Genomic DNA, 18,938 nt, shown 5'->3' on the forward strand with positions numbered 1-18,938 from the left:
TCTTGATTTCCCCCTCAGCTTGTTCATTGGTAGTGTATAGAAATGCTACGGATTTTTGAATGTTGATCTTGTAACCTGCTACTTTGCTGTACTCATTTATTAGCTCTAGTAGTTTTGCTGTGGATTTTTCCGGGTTTTCTACGTATAGTATCATATCATCTGCAAACAGTGATAGTTTTACTTCTTCCTTTCCAATTTTGATGTCTTGTATTTCTTTTTCTTGTCTAATTGCTCTGGGTAGAACCTCCAACACGATGTTGAATAACAGTGGTGATAATGGACATCCTTGTCTTGTTCCTGATCTTAGGGGGAAAGTTTTCAATTTTTCCCCTTTGAGGATGATATTAGCTGTGGGTTTTTCATATATTCCCTCTATCATTTTAAGGAGGTTCCCTTGTATTCCTATCCTTTGAAGTGTTTTCAATAGGAAAGGATGTTGAAGCTTGTCAGATGCCTTCTCTGCATCAATTGAGATGTTCATGTGATTTTTCTGCTTTGATTTGTTGTTATGGTATATTACATTAATTGATTTTCTTATGTTGAACCATCCTTGCATACCTGGGATGAATCCTACTTGGTGATGATGTATAATTCTTTTAATGTGTTGCTGGATTCGATTTGCTAGAATTTTGTTGAGGATTTTTGCATCAATATTCATTAGAGAGATTGGTCTGTAGTTTTCTTTTTTTGTAATATCTTTGCCTGGTTTTGGTATGAGGGTGATGTTGGCTTCATAGAATGAATTAGGTAGCTTTCCCTCCACTTCAATTTTTTTGAAGAGTTTGAGCAGGTTTGGTACTAATTCTTTCTGAAATGTTTGGTAGAATTCACATATGAAGCCGTCTGGTCCTGGACTTTTCTTTTTGGGAAGCTTTTGAATGACTGATTCAGTTTCTTTACTTGTGATTGGTTTGTTGAGGTCATCTATTTCTTCTTGAGTCAAAGTTGGTTGTTCATGCCTTTCTAGGAACTTGTCCATTTCATCTACATTGTTGTATTTATTAGCGTAAAGTTGTTCATAGTATGCTGTTATTACCTCCTTTATTTCTGTGAGGTCAGTGGTTATGCCTCCTCTTCCATTTCTGATCTTATTTATTTGCATCCTCTCTCTTCTTCTTTTTGTCAGTCTTGCTAAGGGCCCATCAATCTTGCTGATTTTCTCATAGAACCAACTTCTGGTCTTATTGATTTTCTCCATTGTTTTCATGTTCTCAATTTCATTTATTTCTGCTCTAATCTTTGTTATTTCCTTCCTTTTGCTTGTTTTGGGGTTAGTTTGCTGTTCTTTCTCCAGTTCTCCCAAGTGGACAGTTAATTCCCGAATTTTTGCCCTTTCTTCTTTTTCGATATAGGCATTTAGGGTAATAAATTTCCCTCTTAGCACTGCCTTTGCTGCATCCCATAGGTTTTGATATGTTGTGTTTTCATTTTCATTTGCCTCGAGATATTTACTAATTTCTCTTGTAATTTCTTCCTTGACCCACTCGTTGTTTAAGAGTGTGTTGTTGATCCTCCACGTATTTGTGAATTTTCTGGCACTCTGCCTATTGTTGATTTCCAACTTCATTCCTTTATAATCTGAGAAAGTGTTTTGTATGATTTCAGTCTTTTAAAATTTGTTGAGACTTGCTTTGTGACCCAGCATATGGTCTATCTTTGAGAATGATCCATGAGCACTTGAGAAAAATGTGTAGCCTGCTGTTGTGGGGTGTAATGTTCTATAACTGTCTGTTAAGTCTAGCTCATTTATTGTATTATTCAAATTCTCTGTTTCTTTATTGATCATCTGTCTAGATGTTCTCTCCATTGATGAGAGTGGCGAATTGAAGTCTCCAACTATTATGGTAGATGTGTCTATTTCTCTTTTTAGTGTTTTCAGTGTTTGCCTCATGTATTTTGGAGCATTCTGGCTTGGTGCATAAATATTTATGATTTTTATGTCTTCTGGTTGAATTTTTCCTTTTATTAATACATAGTGTCCTTCTTTGTCTCTTTTAACTATTTTACATTTGAAGTCTGATTTGTTGGATATTGGTATAGCTACTCTTGCTCTTTTCTGATTGTTATTTGCATGAAATATCTTCTCCCAACCTATCACTTTCAACCTATGTTTATCCTTGGGTCTAAGATACATTTCCTGTAGACAGCATATAGATAGGTCCTGTTTTTTAATCCGTTCTGCCAGTCTATGTCTTTTGATTGAGGAGTTTAATCCATTAACATTTAGTGTTATTACTGTATGGGTCGTACTTTCTTCTACCATTTTGCCTTTTAGATTTTATGTCACATCTAATTTTCCTTCTTTTTACCTTTACTGATAGTCTTCATTTCTACAGTCTTCTCCACACCTCTCTCTCCTGTGTTTTTGTATCTGTCTCTAGTGCTCCCTTTAGTGTTTCTTGCAGAGCCAGTCTCTTGGTCACAAATTCTCCCAGCAGTTTTTTGCCTGAAAATGTTTTAATTTCTCCCTCATTTTTGAAGGATAATTTTGCTAGATATAGAATTCTTGGTTGGTAGTTTTTCTCTTTTTGTAATTTAAATATATCATCCCACTGTCTTCTTGCCTCCATGGTTTCTGCTGAGAAATCTACGCATAGTCTTATTGGGCTTCCCTTGAATGTGATGGATTGCTTTTCTCTTGCTGCTTTCAAGATTCTCTCTTTCTCTTTGACATCTGACATTCTTATTAGTTAAGTGTCTTGGAGTACATCTATTTGGATCTGTTCTCTTTGGGGTATGCTGCACTTCTTGGATCTTTAATTTTAAATCTTTCATAAGAGTTGGGAAATTTTCAGTGATAATTCCGTCCATTAGTTTTTCTCCTCCTTTTCCCTTCTCTTCTCCTTCTGGAACACCCACAACACATATATTCATGTACTTATGTTGTCATTCAATTCTCTGAGTCCCTGCTCATATTTTTCCATTCTTTTCCCTATATTTTCTTTTCCTTGTCGGATTTCAGATGTTCTGTCCTCCAGTTCACTAATCCTGTCTTCTGCCCCTTGAAATCTTTGTTTCCATTGTCTTTTTTTAATCTCTTCTACTGGGCCTTTCATTCCCATAAGTTCTGTGATTTGTTTTTTCATACTTTCAATTTCTTCTTTTTGTTCATCCCTTGCCTTCTTTATATCCTCCCTCAATTCATGGATTTGATTTTTGATGAGGTTTTCCATGTCTGTTCGAACATTCTGAATTAATTGTTTCAGCTCCTCTATCTCAGTTGAATTGTTGGTTTGTTCCTTTGACTGGGCCATATCTTCAATTTTCCTAGCATGATTTGTTATTTTTTTGCTGGTGTCTAGATATTTAATTACCTAAATTAGTTTATTCTGGAGATTGTTTTCACTTTTTTTACCTAGAATTTTCTTGCTGGATGACTGTTGTCTGTCTATTCTTTGACATTCTGTTCAGCTTATTCTGGACCTCTAGCTTAGGTTTTGTTTAACAGATCAGAATTTTTCAGTTCTTATTTTCTTGTTTCTTGCCCTGCCTGTATGGTATGATTTTTTTTTTCATGCTGAATCTTGTTGGTGAACCATTGAAGAAACTCTGGATTCTGTTATTTTCCTTCAGAGAGTGTTGATTTTTGTTCTAGCAAACACTTGAGTTATCTAGAGTCAAACTTCAGACTCTACTTCCCGTTTAGTAGGAAATGGCTGATACTACTCAGCCTTCAGGATATTGCCTTCAGGATATTGATTTCTCAGAGTCTCTGTTGTTCATGTACAGGTCAGAGATCAGCCAAGGCTTAGGTAAGATTTAATCAAAGTTTTGCGGAATCTCCTCTTTGGCAACCTCCATCTTTCCTTTCTGGGATGTCTACCTTCACTTTCTAAGATGCTCCGGAAGTTTCAAGCTCTGTCCTCTGACTTCTCTAGCTAGTAAAACCTTAGCTTTTACTGGAGGTCTATTACTTTGTATAGCCATGCAAAATGGAGAGTGTCCTCAGGCAAAAAGTAACATAAATGTAAATTTTACTCAGCATAGTTCCTATCTTTCAATGGTTTGCTTTCCTTTAGTTTCTTTTTGCTTTTGGTCACTCTTCAGTGCCCACAAATCATTTTTATACTTTGTATAGCATTTATAATTGTTATCTCTTTGAGAGTTAGTGCAACATACCCTTCTCTGCTATTATTGTATATCCCACTTCACCACTATTTATTTTTGGTCACATTGCTTAACCTTCTTAGCCTTAGTTTCCGTATCTAGAAAAATGAGTATAAATAATATCTATGTCATATACATCCTGGGTAGATAAAATGAGCCAGTGCATGTAAATTGTTCTTTTACTTATTGGTAACACAGTAGGTTCCTGGCATATAGTACCTCTTGGGACCTAAGGATAACCCTATCTGAGTCAAACTTGAAAAATATTTGATCGTCTATTGATTATATAACTTCAAAAGAAGGAGTTTTATATTTTTATTTCTTGAATATTTTGGCACTTTTTTGAATATTTACTTTTTGCAAATATGTTGTTAGTGATCCATGTGACTTGTATGCTTTAGTATTTCAAATGATACTAATTTTCTTGCTATTTGTAGGTAATCTGCAAAATGGCTTCAATGCTGAGCAAGAGCACAGTTGAACGGCTGCTGCTCCCTCGATTCTGTGAACTGTGTGGTGATGGAAAGCTCTTTCAAGTTCGAAAGGTTGGAACATATAGTTTCAAAACTCTTAAATAAAAATCCCAAGCTCAATTCCTCTAAAGTTTCTGGATTTCTTTAGTGGAAACAGTCTAGAAGGAAAAATTCAGCTAGCGTGAGCTGCATTAAGAAAATATCTCAATTGTATTGCCAGTCTTTAGTGCGGAAGGGGATGCAAAGAAACCTGGAGATAAGATTTTGTGTGAGTAAACCTGCTGCTATGAGGCACAGGAGGGTGAATTATGGACCCTTTTGGCTTGGGTTAGATGCCTTTGCACCAGACCTGCAATGTCTTTTATTATCTGGAGTGATTTGTTCCCCAGTCCTCTGCTAATCCCTACCCCTTCTTCCATTTTAGTCACTTGTCACTTGGTGGTCAGATTCTTCCTTTTGAAGACTATTGCCATCTCTCTTTAAACAGCCTCATCTTCCACCTCACTGCTTAACTGGCCAGCTCTGCATCTGGTCTCTCATCATGACTCATAGCAAAACAATAGATCTCATTTACTGTGTAAAGAATATTAAGGAACTCTTCTGCCCTATTGCTAACTAAATGCATTATGTATCAAGATCAATTTGGAGTAAAAAAAAAAGTGGTAGAATTTGGTTACCCTTTTGTCAGTCTTCTGTTTTGATGCATGCAGGCACCTAGCATGGTGCCACGTGGGCGATAGGCTCTGGATTTCCTGAGTGCTTGTTAGCTACCTGCCTAGAGCTGTAATTGCCTTCATGGTTCTTGCTTGTTAGCTTTTACAATTTGTTAAGATGAAAAGAAAGCTAAGAATAATGAGTATGCCTTTTGCCTTTTAAGGTGTGTGCTACATATTTTGGTGATATTTGTCATGCTGTTGGACAAGAAGCTGCTGAGAAATTTTTGGTATGTGAAGTTTTATCAGTTGTAATTGCTGATTCACTTCTTAGCGCTCTTTCAAAATCATTTGTAAAGTTATGTGTTTATGATTCAGTTAATTTTGAAGGCTGCTCAATTTTGCATTCATTAATTTTGAATTCCTCAACTTCTAAAGGCAACATTTTTCATAAGCATTAGGCAACTTGTCTCCCTAGCTCCTCTCAACTGCTCTTTCTAGAATATCGCTCCACCACTTCTTCACTCCTCATACAAAACCATTGGGATTTCTCTCAAGACCCTCAGTGGGCCTTCAGGTCCCTTCACAATTATCTTTCCTACTTTAACTCTATTCACCTTTTTCCATTCTGCACACTGCCCTGGCCCAGGTGGGTCTTAACTCTGAATATGTAACTGAATCTTGGGGTGGGAAAGAGAAGGAGGGTTAAAATTCAGATGCTAGAGCCCTATTGCTACTGCTTCTAGCTCAATAATTCACGGGTAGGGCCTTGGTATCTGCATTTTTAATAAGTCCTTTTGTGGTTCTCATGCATACAGGGTAGAGGGCCACCTCTCTTGCCAAACCAGATATTTTTTGCTCCCTGGAGATGCTCTGCTTTTTCATACCTCTGCAGCTCTGCTCATTACTGCCCCTCTCCCTGAGTGTCCTCCCTACCAGGAGGGGCCCTGCTTACACTTAAAACGCAGCTTAAATATGCCTTTGTTGAATTTTTTTTTCTTTGTTAGATGTGCCTACCCACTGTGCCAGAAAGCATTAATTGCTCCCTTTTCAGCATTCCCATAACATTTTGCTAATTTGGGAGTTCTGAAGGGCAGAGGCCTTTTCTTATTCTGTTGTGGTCCCCAGTGCCTAGCCTAGTCACTGGCACTTCTAGAACTTGATTCAGTGAATGTAGACACTTTTATTTGAAGGGATACACTATCTGCATAGGTGGAATTTAGCTTCAAAAAATATAATCCTTAAATTGATTTTTAAATTTAAGTTCTGAATTTATTTTATTTAAAGATTAAGCCACGTCAGTATAATTCTAACCCAAGAATAATTTTAATGGGCTTTTGCTTTGAACATATATCGAATATTGTATTTTACTTAATGCATTTGAATAGAGAATAATAGGAGCCAACATACTAATCTTTCTCTAGATGGATATTTCCATGATCAAAAAATATTCCCATTTATAAAATATCTTAGTCTGATTGCTTTTTGTTAGTATATTAAAAACAAGACTTTTTAAAGGGTAAAATTTAAATATAATCATGACTTTCATGCAGACATAAGATGAATTTCTCTGTATAAATGAAGATTTATTTAATTTATTTACTAATCAGGGAACCAATATGATATCGCAGCATGTTTAACAGAGAACTCAAAGTACTACACACCTATAGTCAGACCAAAAAAATACTAAAATGAATTTACAAATGGATTTGAAAGTCGTCAATATCCAGGGTGATAATCACTTGCATTCCACTAGACACAGTTTGCATTTCTATGGACAAGAATTATTTGCATTACTAACAATTTTTAGCAATTTACCTACTGTCACTAAAAAGTTGTAAAATACCCTAGTCAAAAAGACAGAGATAATCTGAATGTGTCAGCTAGTAGGGACACCTACTAAATTTCCAAGTCTTTCACCATTTTTATCAGTACTTCACATAATGAATATTCTAACTTTTATTTTTTTCTCTTTAATCTTGTTACATTTAACTAGTCATTTACTAAAATTAAGAAGTAAAAGAAATGTTTCTTATTTCCACTTATTATCTGTTTAAATGATTCTTCTAGACCAGTATATTTTCCTCATCTTTGTCATTAATTTATGGGTCTATCTTAACTACATCATTTAAACAGATTCTGACCTCCCTCAGGATAACCGTGTTTGAACAGCACTATTTTATTTGCTTTGTAGATTCCAAAGTTCTTTGAACTCTGCTCAGATAATGTTTGGGGAATGCGGAAAGCCTGTGCCGAGTGCTTCATGGCTGTGTCCTACACCGCTTCCCCAGAAATCCGCAGAGTACAGCTCTCCCCTCTCTTCATCAGACTCATTAGTGATCCCTGTCGATGGGTAAGTACAGGAAGTGTTTTGTCAAACCTTGACCACATACACTTTATTAACTATCAGTAACAGGAAAGCTTACGGGCCTCACGTGGCTTCTGGGCCGGGGACTTTGTGTTTTGTCCCTTTAGTAACTGGATGGTCATCATCAGATTTAGACCTTGTGAGGATCAGGGCACCTAAAATCTCAAAAGCATTGTTGAATATTAAGATCGATACACATCTTAATACTTTTTAGTGAATGAATGTCATAGGAAACAGAATTAAGAAGGAAAAAAACCTATAGTTGTGAATTATATTTTCTGTTACTATCATAAACATGCCTTGGAATTATTAATAAGGCTGTTGAAATTCTTTGTATCAAGTCTGATGTTATTAGATATAGAATTAATATTCTGGAAGAATAAAGGCACATGCACATATGTAATCTATAATGAGAGTAAACTTTTCCTTATGCTCTGTTTAAAAATAGTTTATTTGGAATTTAAGAAACAACTTAAGAGGCAATTAGTGTGCTTAGGCCTCTTTTGGTTGACAGTGATCTGTGTGTTGGCCAGCTGTCCGTTTCCTCCTGCTGCAGGCAGTAACATGACCTCTGCTGCAGGCTGAGGCTGTTTTCACTTCCCCGTTCCCTCTGCTTTCAGGTGCGCCAGGCTGCCTTCCAGTCCCTTGGCCCCTTCATTTCCACCTTTGCAAACCCCTCTAGGGCTGGGCTTTATATTCAAGAAGATGGTACCCTGAGCATCCGATCCCCTGCCCACGACTTAGCCTCCAGTTCTCCCACTCAGGACAGCTGTGGAGCCACCTCTTCAGCCTGGTAAGCTCCAACCAGGATAAATCACCAGGAGCCCCTCTTCACCGCAAGCGTCCACCTAAAATCCTAACAATTATCTTGTCTTGAGTTTTGTAATGGTGACCTTCTGGGCAAGATGGAATATTAGAGCTTTAATTATGTAAAGAAGCAAAAGTAATTGCAATAATGATTTTGAAACATGACTACTGGGCTATAAATAATGAAGCTACTGTGTCTCCTAAATTTAGAAAAATATTCATCGAGAGTAGTGATTAAATAACCTATAAAGCACATTTTCTCTCACTTTTTGATTAATGAAGTTCTTTTGATAATTTACATAGGGAAAAATGTGGTCTCCCAAATGTCCTTTTATGACATAAGATATTTAAACACATATAAAAGTGACGTTCCTGATCCATCATTAGTAGGTCTGAGGTGATTTTCCTGGTATGGTGGTCTGTCTTGGAATTTCCATCTCGTTCCTCTGAGGGTGATGGGTGCACACCACCAAGACCATCTGAGGTAGTTTATAAGCATTTCTCCATTGTCACTGTTATTCAGGAGAATGAGAGTGGATGATTTAGCATCTCAAATAACACACATCCTTTCTGAGACTGGTCCAACCCTCCCTCCTTCCTTTCTCCATCAGAATTAATTGAGCTCTGGCTCTATGTCAGGCCCACTTGCAACATCTTCCTAATCAAGGCTCTCAAAGTGGCTAACAAATTGCCTGCACTTACAAGTTTCAGCACCTTTTATTTTCTAATGCCTGCCCCCTGGTGGAGGTACTAATGAGCAGTAAATGGATAAAGTCTTAGTATGAGCTGAAGATAGGGCTAATTTGCCCTAGCATGTTTGAGGGACTGGCTTAACTCTCTCATGCGGTATTTTCAGTGCAGATAAGACTCCCAGTGGGACGAGGGGAGCTGTTTGAACCTTTTATCCTGTCGGAGGTTTTTACCTTCTGGCCTGAGAAGATACAGGAGGTTGGGTGACCAGGGAGGGGAAGAGGACCAGGGCTTGTGAGAGTATGCATCTTGTGCTTTCTCCATTGTGTGCCCAGTTTAAATGTAGTGCTAAAGGTTGCTTCCCTCCATTTAACCTAGTTCAAGAAAGCCTGGTGCAATAGAGCCAGATCTACCGATGGAAGGTATGTCAGCAGAAGCCAGTGATTTCCTGCATGCCAGTAGTTCATCTAATGGCCTAATGGAAAGCCAAATGGAAGACTCTACCTCAGCTAGAGATGAGTTGACCAGGCTTTCTCCAGAGGCCAGTACCTCTTCAAAGCTTCCTGATACTGATGACTTCTCCATCAGCAACCACTGTGGACCAGATTCCTGGGCCTGCCCAGGGAGTTCTGAGAATGTGTTCAATAATTTTCTCTATTGGCAAATTCCTCTCCCTGACATAAGCCAGGACTTAGAGCTGCTTCTGAGCAAGGAAGAAGGCTGCAGCCAACCTAAGACTGTGCCTAACAGCTGTGTGGCCAATACTGAGATTCAGAAAGTCCTGAATAGTTTGCAGGAGCATATGCTGCATGATCCAGATGTTCAAGGTAAATACTGTGTGTTGTAATGAAAGAGAAAATGGGATATTTCATGTGCACTGCATGTCTCCACTTCCTTCGTCCTTGGGCATGTATAAGGACTGATGCTTATACATGTACATATATTCGTTTATTCTGGGCAGATATTAAGAGGAAAGACTCATTCAGTTTCATCACAGCTAGAATAGAGATATCTCTGTGCAAGGACCTGTGCAAGGTGCTGGTCTCTTTGTGCTGCAGATGTGCACACAGGCTGAAGTCAGTTCTAATATAAAAGTGGATAGTTCTTAGGCATATCTATACCAGTGGGAATTTCACTAGCTCCTTGGACACTGCTACATCATCCTCATGTTATAATGCCCTTTCTGGTTATGAACATATGAGGATGGTGCTCCTTTTGAAGCCTATTAACTCAGTCCTCAGCTGAACTTTAAGGTTTTGTCTTTGTACAGCAAGGAAAAATACAACTTCTTCTATGGGGTATTTGTCATTTTATGACTAGTGCTCCCACTGAGTGTCTGATCTGAGAATCAGACCTTGCAATCCATATCCATTATCACAACTCTTTTCTTTCTCTAAACAGTGCTATATTTGTATTCTTCTTTGAGTTGGAGAAATTGATAAAAACAACACTTGCTGCTGTTGCTGGGCAAAGATTTGTGAAGCTTTCGGGAAAGGAAATGTGAAAATCCAGTTAGCCTTTTGATTATTCTTTGCCCTTAAATTTGTAAAGCAAATTAAGTCAGTGTTGCTGAAGATTCCTTTAGCACATGTAATGTTTCACTTCTAACAGTAACAGTTCTAGACAGATCTGGTTTTGGAAAACACATTTCTAAAATGCATAAGTCCCCAGTACCAGGACCTGGGCAAGGTGCTGGGGCAGAGATGACTGGCACAGTGAGGCCCTTGGGGTCTAGTTGAGGGGACTCTGCCAACAGCTGCCCAGAGCAGAGTGTGGTGAGGGCTGTGAAAGAAGTGGGCATGGCGTGCACAGAGGCTCTGGGCAAGAGGCTGGTCCCTCTTAGGGGCAGAGGAAGTATCCAGGAGAGGACTTCACAACAGAGGATATTTGATGTAGATTCTAAAGGACAGAAAAGAACCTCCATCCAGAGAAGTCAGGGGATGAATCTCAGAGGCTGCTTTCAGTTCCCTGAAACAGTTGTGTATAAAATCTTATATGTTTGTACATACATAATTTCTTTGTAAGAAAGGGCCCACAGCTCATCAGACTCAAAGAGATCTTTAACCCCTCAAAATTCAGAAATAAACACTATCTTGGGTATTTGTGCACTGGTTATGGCTGGAAAGCCTTGTGGACCATTTGCTGTATGCTGTGCTAAGGAGGTGGGGCCTTACCCTGGGTACAGTAGGGAGCCATATACAAGCTCTAAATGTTTTAAAGAATCTGGGGCCTATGGAATTTGACCAGTAGAAAATAGGATGCAGGAAGTTGTGTGTCGGTGTGTGTGTTTTGTGTTTTGAGAGGTTGAGGGCATGGAAACATCCAGTTTATTTTTATAGAAATGTATGTGAAATATGTAATCTTTTCTGTGTAGGAGGATTGCCAAGCAGTGATACTGTGGACAGAAAGAATGAGTTTGCAGTGGGGTGTGGTAGGCAAGCTCATCTCGGCATAAATGGATTCATGTCTCTGCGTGTGTGTTCTGTGTGTGTCTGTTCATGTCTGCATCTACATGTATGTGTCTTTGTAGGTCTGTGTGTGTGTGAGACGGAGAAGGTAACTAGCCTGCCCTACAAAAGGGAGTGTAGGGCATCCCTCATTGAGTGGGCAGACCTCCTACATATCCTTGTTCAGTAACATTGCATTGTCTTTCTGTGAAAGATGATAGAGTTGAACTCTGATTTTCCTAATTGAGGGTTTTTGAGTCCAGATTTGATGCTGTGTGCATAGTGTTTGGTTGAAATGGTTAATTTTAACGGGCATAAATATCAGCACCTTACTGAGAGGTTGTTTTGAGACTCCAGAATGCGATTACTGCATCCTCCAGCTAGAAACAGATATTTGGAGTGTGAGCATCTAGTGCACATACCTTCTAGGACCACATGCATATTGTGCTGTTTTGAAGAAAGACTTCTCTGAAATGAACGTCCCCAAATGAAATAAAGTTATTAAAATTCTTGGAACTTCTCTTCCCACAGTTCAAGTTCAGGTTTTATCAGCTGCACTTAGAGCTGCACAGCTTGACTCCGTGAATGAGTCCGAGAGTAAATCAGCGGAAGACCTGAATGCAGTGTCCGTTTCACATCCTAGCTCTGCCTCTGGAAATCAGATCATTCTGCCTGCTTCATCATCTGAGAATGAGCTATCCGTGGGCAGGATATTGCAAAGCACAGTAAGACTCTGCCCTATTCCTCAGCCATCGAGGATGACAGAAATCACAAAGCTGCATTTTCTTTTATTAATATATCCCGGCAGAGATGATAAATGGCAAATTTAATTTTATTCTTAAGGTCATGTTTTGGATAACTAGGCAACCAATCAATCAGGTGATTGATAACTCTGATTCTCTTCCACAAAAACAAGGGAGGGGGGACCAAAAAGCACATTCCCTCTGTTCCAAAGACGCTGAGGACTGGTTCTTAGGGGTATTAACCATATAAAAGCTCTATATCACTGTTAACAGACATTTACATCTTTTAATAATAGTGGAGGGCAAATGCATGCAATCCACAGAATTTAAAGTTGACAGAGGCCTGAGGATTGCGCATCCTATTCAGCCCCTCATTTTATAGGAGCTCCTTTAATATGTGGCTGCTCCAGTAGTGATACTGCATGACTTTTCTTGGAAGAGAGAGTTTGAAAATCAGTGGTGACCAACAGTTCTCCGACATTTTTCCAGCAGTCTAGAACCAGCTCCTTGTGAGACAGGAGTCCCTGCAGCAGGAGTGAGGAGGGAGCCTGTGACTTGTTTTCTTACTTGGAGTTTCTCTAGAAGCATTCCAGCTCTCTTGTGCTTGGAGGCTTCTGTGCCTGATTCCCTAATTCTTACTAAGCTTCCACTTCAACTTCTTTAAGCTGGGGCCTTTCTTGGGTGGGGCTAAAAATAGAGAATTAAAATTAGAGTGGGGTCAGTGATGATTACGTTACACCTCCTCTGCCCCATCTCCCTGTCATGAGCCATGATGGATCATCTCTTCAAACCCCAGGGTCCCCAGGGCCAGAACACCGCTTGTTACTCCATCCACACAGTTTATAATTTTATTTCCGTGATTGCCTTATCACTTCCCTTGCCCCCAGGCCTTCTCCAGTGAAACAAAACAAAAAAATTAGAAAGCCCAAATAGAAAGTATTTTAAATAAGAGTCTGATATGGTTGTCTCTAGTAAGAAAGACAATGATTGCCTGTTTTCCTTATTTGTTAAAAAGAAAAATAGGAAGGGAAACTCATGTTATTATTACCTGAAGTGAAAAAAATCACATTAGGTAGAAAGTTATGACCATGTTTACCTTAGTAGGAAATGTAGTAAGGTTTTGACCTTCTTATCATATATAGAAGTGAAACAAAAAGAGAGCAGATTCCTCAAAGACAGCTCTTTTGAGTTAAGTATTTTGAAGAGTTTGGATAATTGAGCCTTTCTCTTATAGTATGGAATGTTAGAGCTCTTGACATCACGTTTGACTCCAAGGTTCCAGTGGGATCAGTCAGAATGCTTCCAGTTGCAAAAGAAGGAAAAGGAAACTAAAAAACAAGAAGACTTACAACAGTGAAAAAAATGTTCTCTCACATAAGGAGACAGGAAGAAGTGCTGAGGGTGGGGGCTCTCGGGTGGGTTAGCTCAGCAGCTTAATATTGACTCCTGCTCATCTTTCCATTCTGCCATTTTGTAGTGTGTTAACTTCGTCCTGATGGTCTTCATTGGCTTCAAAATGCCCACTGGAGGAAGAGGGGCTTTCTCTTCCCAGTTGTCTCTTTTGAAGAGCAAGAAAAACCTGTGCCAGAAACACACCTCCCAGCCTCTCCCCAGTTTCCCCTCACTCTCACTGCCCATTTTGTGTCTTGCACTCATGGGATTAGCCTAGGAAGTAGGTGGAGAACATGCTGCCAACGAGGAGGGTGAACCACCAGGACAGACTCTGTGTTCTGTTAGGAAGGTGGAGGCAGGGCGGGGAGTGTGCTTGCGTAGGCGTTTAGCTTGCTGCTGCAGTGGAGGTGCCTCCTGGGATAAATTCAAGATACCTTTTGGGGTTGCTTTGACTTGTTTAGGGTTACTTCAGCCTTAATTTGGCTCCTAGAATAAGTGTTTTACATAATGGCTGCACTGAAGACTGTGGAATAAAATTAATCTCTAAAAGGATAATAATTGATTCCAATGGCATATTTTATTAGTATATGGGAATTTATTAACTTGGAGAAATTGAGTTCTTAGGTTATTAAACCAAAATATTTCTAGTCTATCAGGTCCTCTGTTAAAATAAACAGTACATTTCAGTGTAATCCTTGGGAATTGAAGGTTCTGGTAGCATGCCTCAGAGCAAACGAAGCATCTATCGGTATATTAATCGACTTTCCTGAATCATATATTGAGCTGATTTGTCAGAATCCATTAAGCTGGTAGACAGTATGACATTTCAAGTGCAAGTAGGAAATTCATGTTATGGTTGAAGGAGAAGGTCAGGTCCATCTCAGTTAATGTTAATCAATGATCAGAGACCAATATGTCACTGTGGAATGTTCCCGCTCATTTTAATTGTTAACCTAATGTAAAGGTTCATCAGCAAACATTAAGAGTGTTTATACATGTGAAAAATCGAGAACACTTTTCCAAGTAAATACTCCTTTATCAGCCACATCGACTCACTCAAATTCAATGCCACCCACCGCCCACATCCTCTCAAGTCCAGCATTGCCTCAGTGTTCCCAATAAATGCTGAAGGCACTTGCTCTATCATTTCTTAGAAACCTCATCCTTCCTTTGGGGTTGTCTGTATCCCTAACAGGTGACTATTACTTGGACTTGATTAGCCACACTAGGGACCCTTGGGCTTAAAGAGTAGTAAATGCAGACTGAATGTTGTTGGGTACTCACCAACAGTAGCCTTCATCTTTTTTTAAAGGCCTCTAGCAGCCTTAAAATTAAAATGGATGATATCTGTTTTTCTGGGCACTTAAAATGACTGGTCTATGCAATATCACATATAGCTATGAAAGTGAATTTTTTAGCATGTGGAGAGAGACCACTGACAACTTCTGGAGAAGCTGTGGTCCTGGTTTTCAGACATCATATCTAGCACTGAAAAGAGGTTTCTTTGAAGGGGGAGCAGAACAGAACAGCTTCTTCCTTTGCAGTAATTGGTAATCCTAACCTGCCCCTTCACCCTTCAGGATCCAGATGAGCACCGCTGTGGAGCCAGGGGCCATTTACAAACTGAGCAGAGGCATGACCTAACACCGTTTGAGGACACTAAATCTAAGTTACAGGTTTGTTAAGATATTAGGTATGTTCTTTGAAAAGAAATGCAAACTCACAGCCTAACATTTTCTGAAAGTTAAATTCAAGAATGGCCATTGAAACCAAAGTGTTTTTCTTTACAGCTATATTAAATTAATTGCATATCTTAGTTCATAATCTATGTTGTTAATATTTCCTCTTTTACTCAAAGTAAACTCTCAAGTAGCATTAAAAGTCCTCTGAATAATCTAGAATAGTATTTTAATAAAGTAAACCAAGTAGGAGTTTTGCCATCAAAACAGCTTGAGATCTATGTGTTAATATTTGGTGTCTATTTGTACAAGTCATTTTGCTTTTTTTGTTTGAAGTTTTTGACAGCTTTTTTTGTTCTGAGCATTGATTATGTTCTTACAGGTTGACTTATTGTCCATCTAAGTTCTCTAAAATATTTAAAATTATTGTATCCTGTTGCCGTTACAGAGGTAAACATAAACGAGGTGATGTCTTATGAATCCAGTGTCCCAGCAGTTGGAAAAATGTAGCAGTTGATTCAGCATGTAGAGTTCTTGGGGCAGTTACAAGAAAAGAGAAGTTGTCTCCATTCTCAAGAGCTGTGTGCACTAGACTAACTAAGCATTGCTTCTAGACTTTGTTCTATATTGTACTAACTTTTAAATAATGAGTGGTGGGCTTTGCCTTAGCTTCAGTCAGCATCGAAAGCCCCACTCCCTGGGGAGAAGTTTGCCAATCCGAAGCCCTTTGACTTTAGGAAGGCCTTCTGGTTCCTATCAGATTTCCCTCTTGGTTGTTTTCACCTCTAAAATCCCAGCCACTCGTTTTTCCAGGGTGTTGTTTTTGACCTTCCCTCATGCAAGCATGATGGCCTTCCTTTTTCCCTCCTTCCCAGGATATAATACCTCAGCCCCTGCTAGATCAGTATGTGTCGATGACTGACCCGGCTCGGGCCCAGACCGTCCACACCGACATAGCCAAGCACTGTGCCTACAGCCTCCCAGGGGTGGCACTCACCCTTGGCAGGCAGAACTGGCACTGCCTGAAAGATACATATGAAACTCTGGCTTCCGATGTACAGGTAAAAGAGGCCTTTTCAGAGGCACACTCAGAAATAGGGTGGGCCACCTAATTAGGAAGAAAAGAGAAGCTGCAGCAAGACTTGACCTGCATTTTGTGTGGCTACAGATTGGCATTTTTACTGGCCTCTAATGATATATCATCTTAAGTGACTTATACCTAGCCCTGTTAGCTTTGCTCCAGAAATGCCATTTGAGATCTTGGTAACGTTGAGTTATGCTTGGTTTTTGTGATTTGTATGTCTGCTGTGCGCCACAGTGGAAGGTCCGTCGGACCCTCGCCTTCTCTATCCATGAGTTGGCTGTGATTCTTGGGGATCAATTAACGACAGCTGACCTGGTGCCAGTCTTCAATAGATTTTTAAAAGACCTGGATGAAGTACGCATAGGAGTTCTTAAACACCTGTATGATTTTCTAAAGGTAGGCAGAAGGATTAAAATTAAACAGATCTCGCTTCTCCAAAAATTTTTTTTCCAAGCCTGAATATGTAAACTATCAATGGGAGAAAATAAACAAACAAACCATTTTCTAGGTTTCTTTGGTTGAAACATACCATCCAAAATCTTTACATAAATGTTTTCTCACTGAAAGGTAAATATTTTAATCTTTCCTCCTAATCTTCCTATCCTTCAGAATTTTGATTCTGAGGACACTGGTAGACATATAACCTAGTACACTTTGTGAAAAAGAAGCACCTGAGCCCCTGGGGTAATGATGTGACTTGCCCCGAGGTCACCCAGGGGAAGAACCTGGGCTGAAATCCAATCTCAGTTCTGCACAAAGGGCTTTTTCTGCAAGACTTCGCTGCTTCCCTCCTTGTCTTCCCCCTGCCCTCCTCCTTCTAAAGGAATGATGAGCTTAAAAATAAGAGTTTGAAAATGACCTAGAGAAACTAATTACTCGCAGCCATACAACCACGAGCTGCCCTTGATGGACTCTGGTGCGTCACTGCGCCAGTTCAGATGCTCTCCCCAGTGCTGAAGGAGCAGGCGAGCAGCGTCAGCTCCGGGAAGCCGCAGTGCCCTGTGAGTCGGCAGTATCCACCCGGCAGACGCAGACCTGTCTTTTTTTTTTTTTTTTAAGTAGGAGATTATGAAAGAAGAAAGATCTAGGGGCATTTAGAAATACATAAGCACGTGTACTAACTAGGGGAAAAGGTTGGAAACATTGAAGGGTAGATACATTTGATGTCAGTTATCAGCACCCTTCATTCCCAGCCATGCTGGGTAACAAGCCGAGGAGGCGCTAGGTTTTGGAATACAAAGTTCCTGCAGGTTACAAATGCATAATCTGAAATGTGATAAAAGGGGGTCTTTGGGGTGGGGGGTTGAGGGATTATATCATTTCATTTAAATAGACATTTTTTAAAAATAGTTGCTTCATGCAGACAAGAGGAGAGAATATCTTTACCAGCTTCAAGAATTTATAGTGACTGATAACAGCAGGAACTGGAGGTTTCGATATGAACTAGCAGAGTAAGTAAAACCTGTTTGGGGATATGGGAAGCCAAATTGGGTTGAATAATTCTTAATTTTCCTACCTTATAATAATTGATTTCTAAACTAGCAGTAATAGTGTTTTGGGGGATAAAGAGGTTGTGTTTTTATTAAGGGATAAACTGAATTCCAAAGCTCCAAGTTACAAATAAATACCACAGTCTCTGGGGAGACATTCATTTTCAGATGAAGACAGGCCTAGAGTCACTTTAGAATTAGAGTGTTCTCCTGTTCTATAAGACAATTTATTTGAACCAAATAGGAGATGAATCACCCGCTCTTCAATATTTTCCTATTAATCGGAGCCCTTTTTGCTAAAGCTTTGTGGAACATTCTGAGTGTCATCCTCTCAGTAGGGTACAGTGTGGCTTACGTACTTCAGCTCCTAAGAAAATTATGCTGCAGTGAAAGACATGAAAAGGTCTATTCCCAATGAGACAATGATGGAATAAAACGTCCCCCGAAGTGGTTCATATCCGTACATTGTTCTGTATGTGAGGGTATTATTTAATTCCATTTTGTACCCGCAAAGGGAATGTTAAAGGTTTTACTGATTCTAGAAGAGTGAAAATATCATTTTAAATACTTCCCCTTCCCAATGTGTATAGTGTGCTTTCCATGGTGTTGAGCAGAGTTGTTTGTGGTGGTGATTGTTTGGGCTTTAGTTTTCACCTGATTGAGATTCATTTAGGTATTTTTTTAGTTTTCATTTTTCTTACCTGCAACTAGAAATCTCTCAAATAATTGTCTTCCCCGTGGAAATTCATCAGGCTTTTGCAGCTATTCAGGATATGATAGGGCCAACGCCAGGGGCAAACTGCAAGATTTTCTCTTTGCTGCGATCTTTAATCATTATACTTAATTTGAGAGATGGAGGTTTTAGCCATTATGCCATGTTCCGGCTTACTGTTCTAAAAGAGAGAAAAACAGGACGGTGTTTTTCACGAAAGCATTGCGACCTCTAGCGGCAGCCTGTGGGACCTCTGTGGGATTTGTGTCTCACGGCCAGCAGCCCTGCTGGGT

The 18,938-nt window shown here is 39.5% G+C and overlaps 2 protein-coding genes across 12 annotated transcripts in view; one reads left to right on the plus strand and one right to left on the minus strand.

Annotated features, from left to right (window-relative positions):
* Nucleotides 1-18,938, plus strand: part of LOC143644265 (serine/threonine-protein phosphatase 4 regulatory subunit 1-like) — a 121,831-nt gene that overhangs the window by 95,797 nt on the left and 7,096 nt on the right. For 5 of the 8 annotated variants that reach the window (XM_077113089.1, XM_077113067.1, XM_077113097.1 and 2 more), the window contains 10 exons: nt 4,545-4,652; nt 5,458-5,523; nt 7,428-7,586; nt 8,222-8,394; nt 9,477-9,925; nt 12,077-12,270; nt 15,261-15,356; nt 16,235-16,420; nt 16,678-16,839; nt 17,794-17,894. In XM_077113089.1, coding sequence (XP_076969204.1) covers nt 4,545-4,652; nt 5,458-5,523; nt 7,428-7,586; nt 8,222-8,394; nt 9,477-9,925; nt 12,077-12,270; nt 15,261-15,356; nt 16,235-16,420; nt 16,678-16,839; nt 17,794-17,894 — 1,694 coding nt within the window. The remainder of the gene's footprint in view (nt 1-4,544; nt 4,653-5,457; nt 5,524-7,427; nt 7,587-8,221; nt 8,395-9,476; nt 9,926-12,076; nt 12,271-15,260; nt 15,357-16,234; nt 16,421-16,677; nt 16,840-17,793; nt 17,895-18,938) is intronic. The other 3 variants (XM_077113050.1, XM_077113059.1, XM_077113073.1) reach the window with 3 other exon arrangements.
* LOC143644312 (uncharacterized) overlaps nt 1-18,938 on the minus strand; it is a 40,970-nt gene that overhangs the window by 13,433 nt on the left and 8,599 nt on the right. The window contains exons 4-5 of one of the 4 annotated variants that reach the window (XM_077113157.1): nt 18,635-18,826; nt 12,538-12,975 (exon numbers count right to left, since the gene is read on the minus strand). The exons of 2 other annotated variants lie outside the window; for them this stretch is intronic. In XM_077113157.1, the coding sequence (XP_076969272.1) occupies nt 18,761-18,826 (66 nt within the window). In that variant the 3' untranslated portion in view covers nt 12,538-12,975; nt 18,635-18,760. Of the gene's footprint in view, nt 1-12,537; nt 12,976-18,634; nt 18,827-18,938 lie in introns of those variants that run through there. One more of the 4 variants, XM_077113165.1, reaches the window with a different exon arrangement.

This window comes from Tamandua tetradactyla, chromosome 1 (genome assembly GCF_023851605.1).
Source record: "Tamandua tetradactyla isolate mTamTet1 chromosome 1, mTamTet1.pri, whole genome shotgun sequence".
In the NCBI taxonomy this organism is placed as follows: domain Eukaryota; kingdom Metazoa; phylum Chordata; class Mammalia; order Pilosa; family Myrmecophagidae; genus Tamandua; species Tamandua tetradactyla.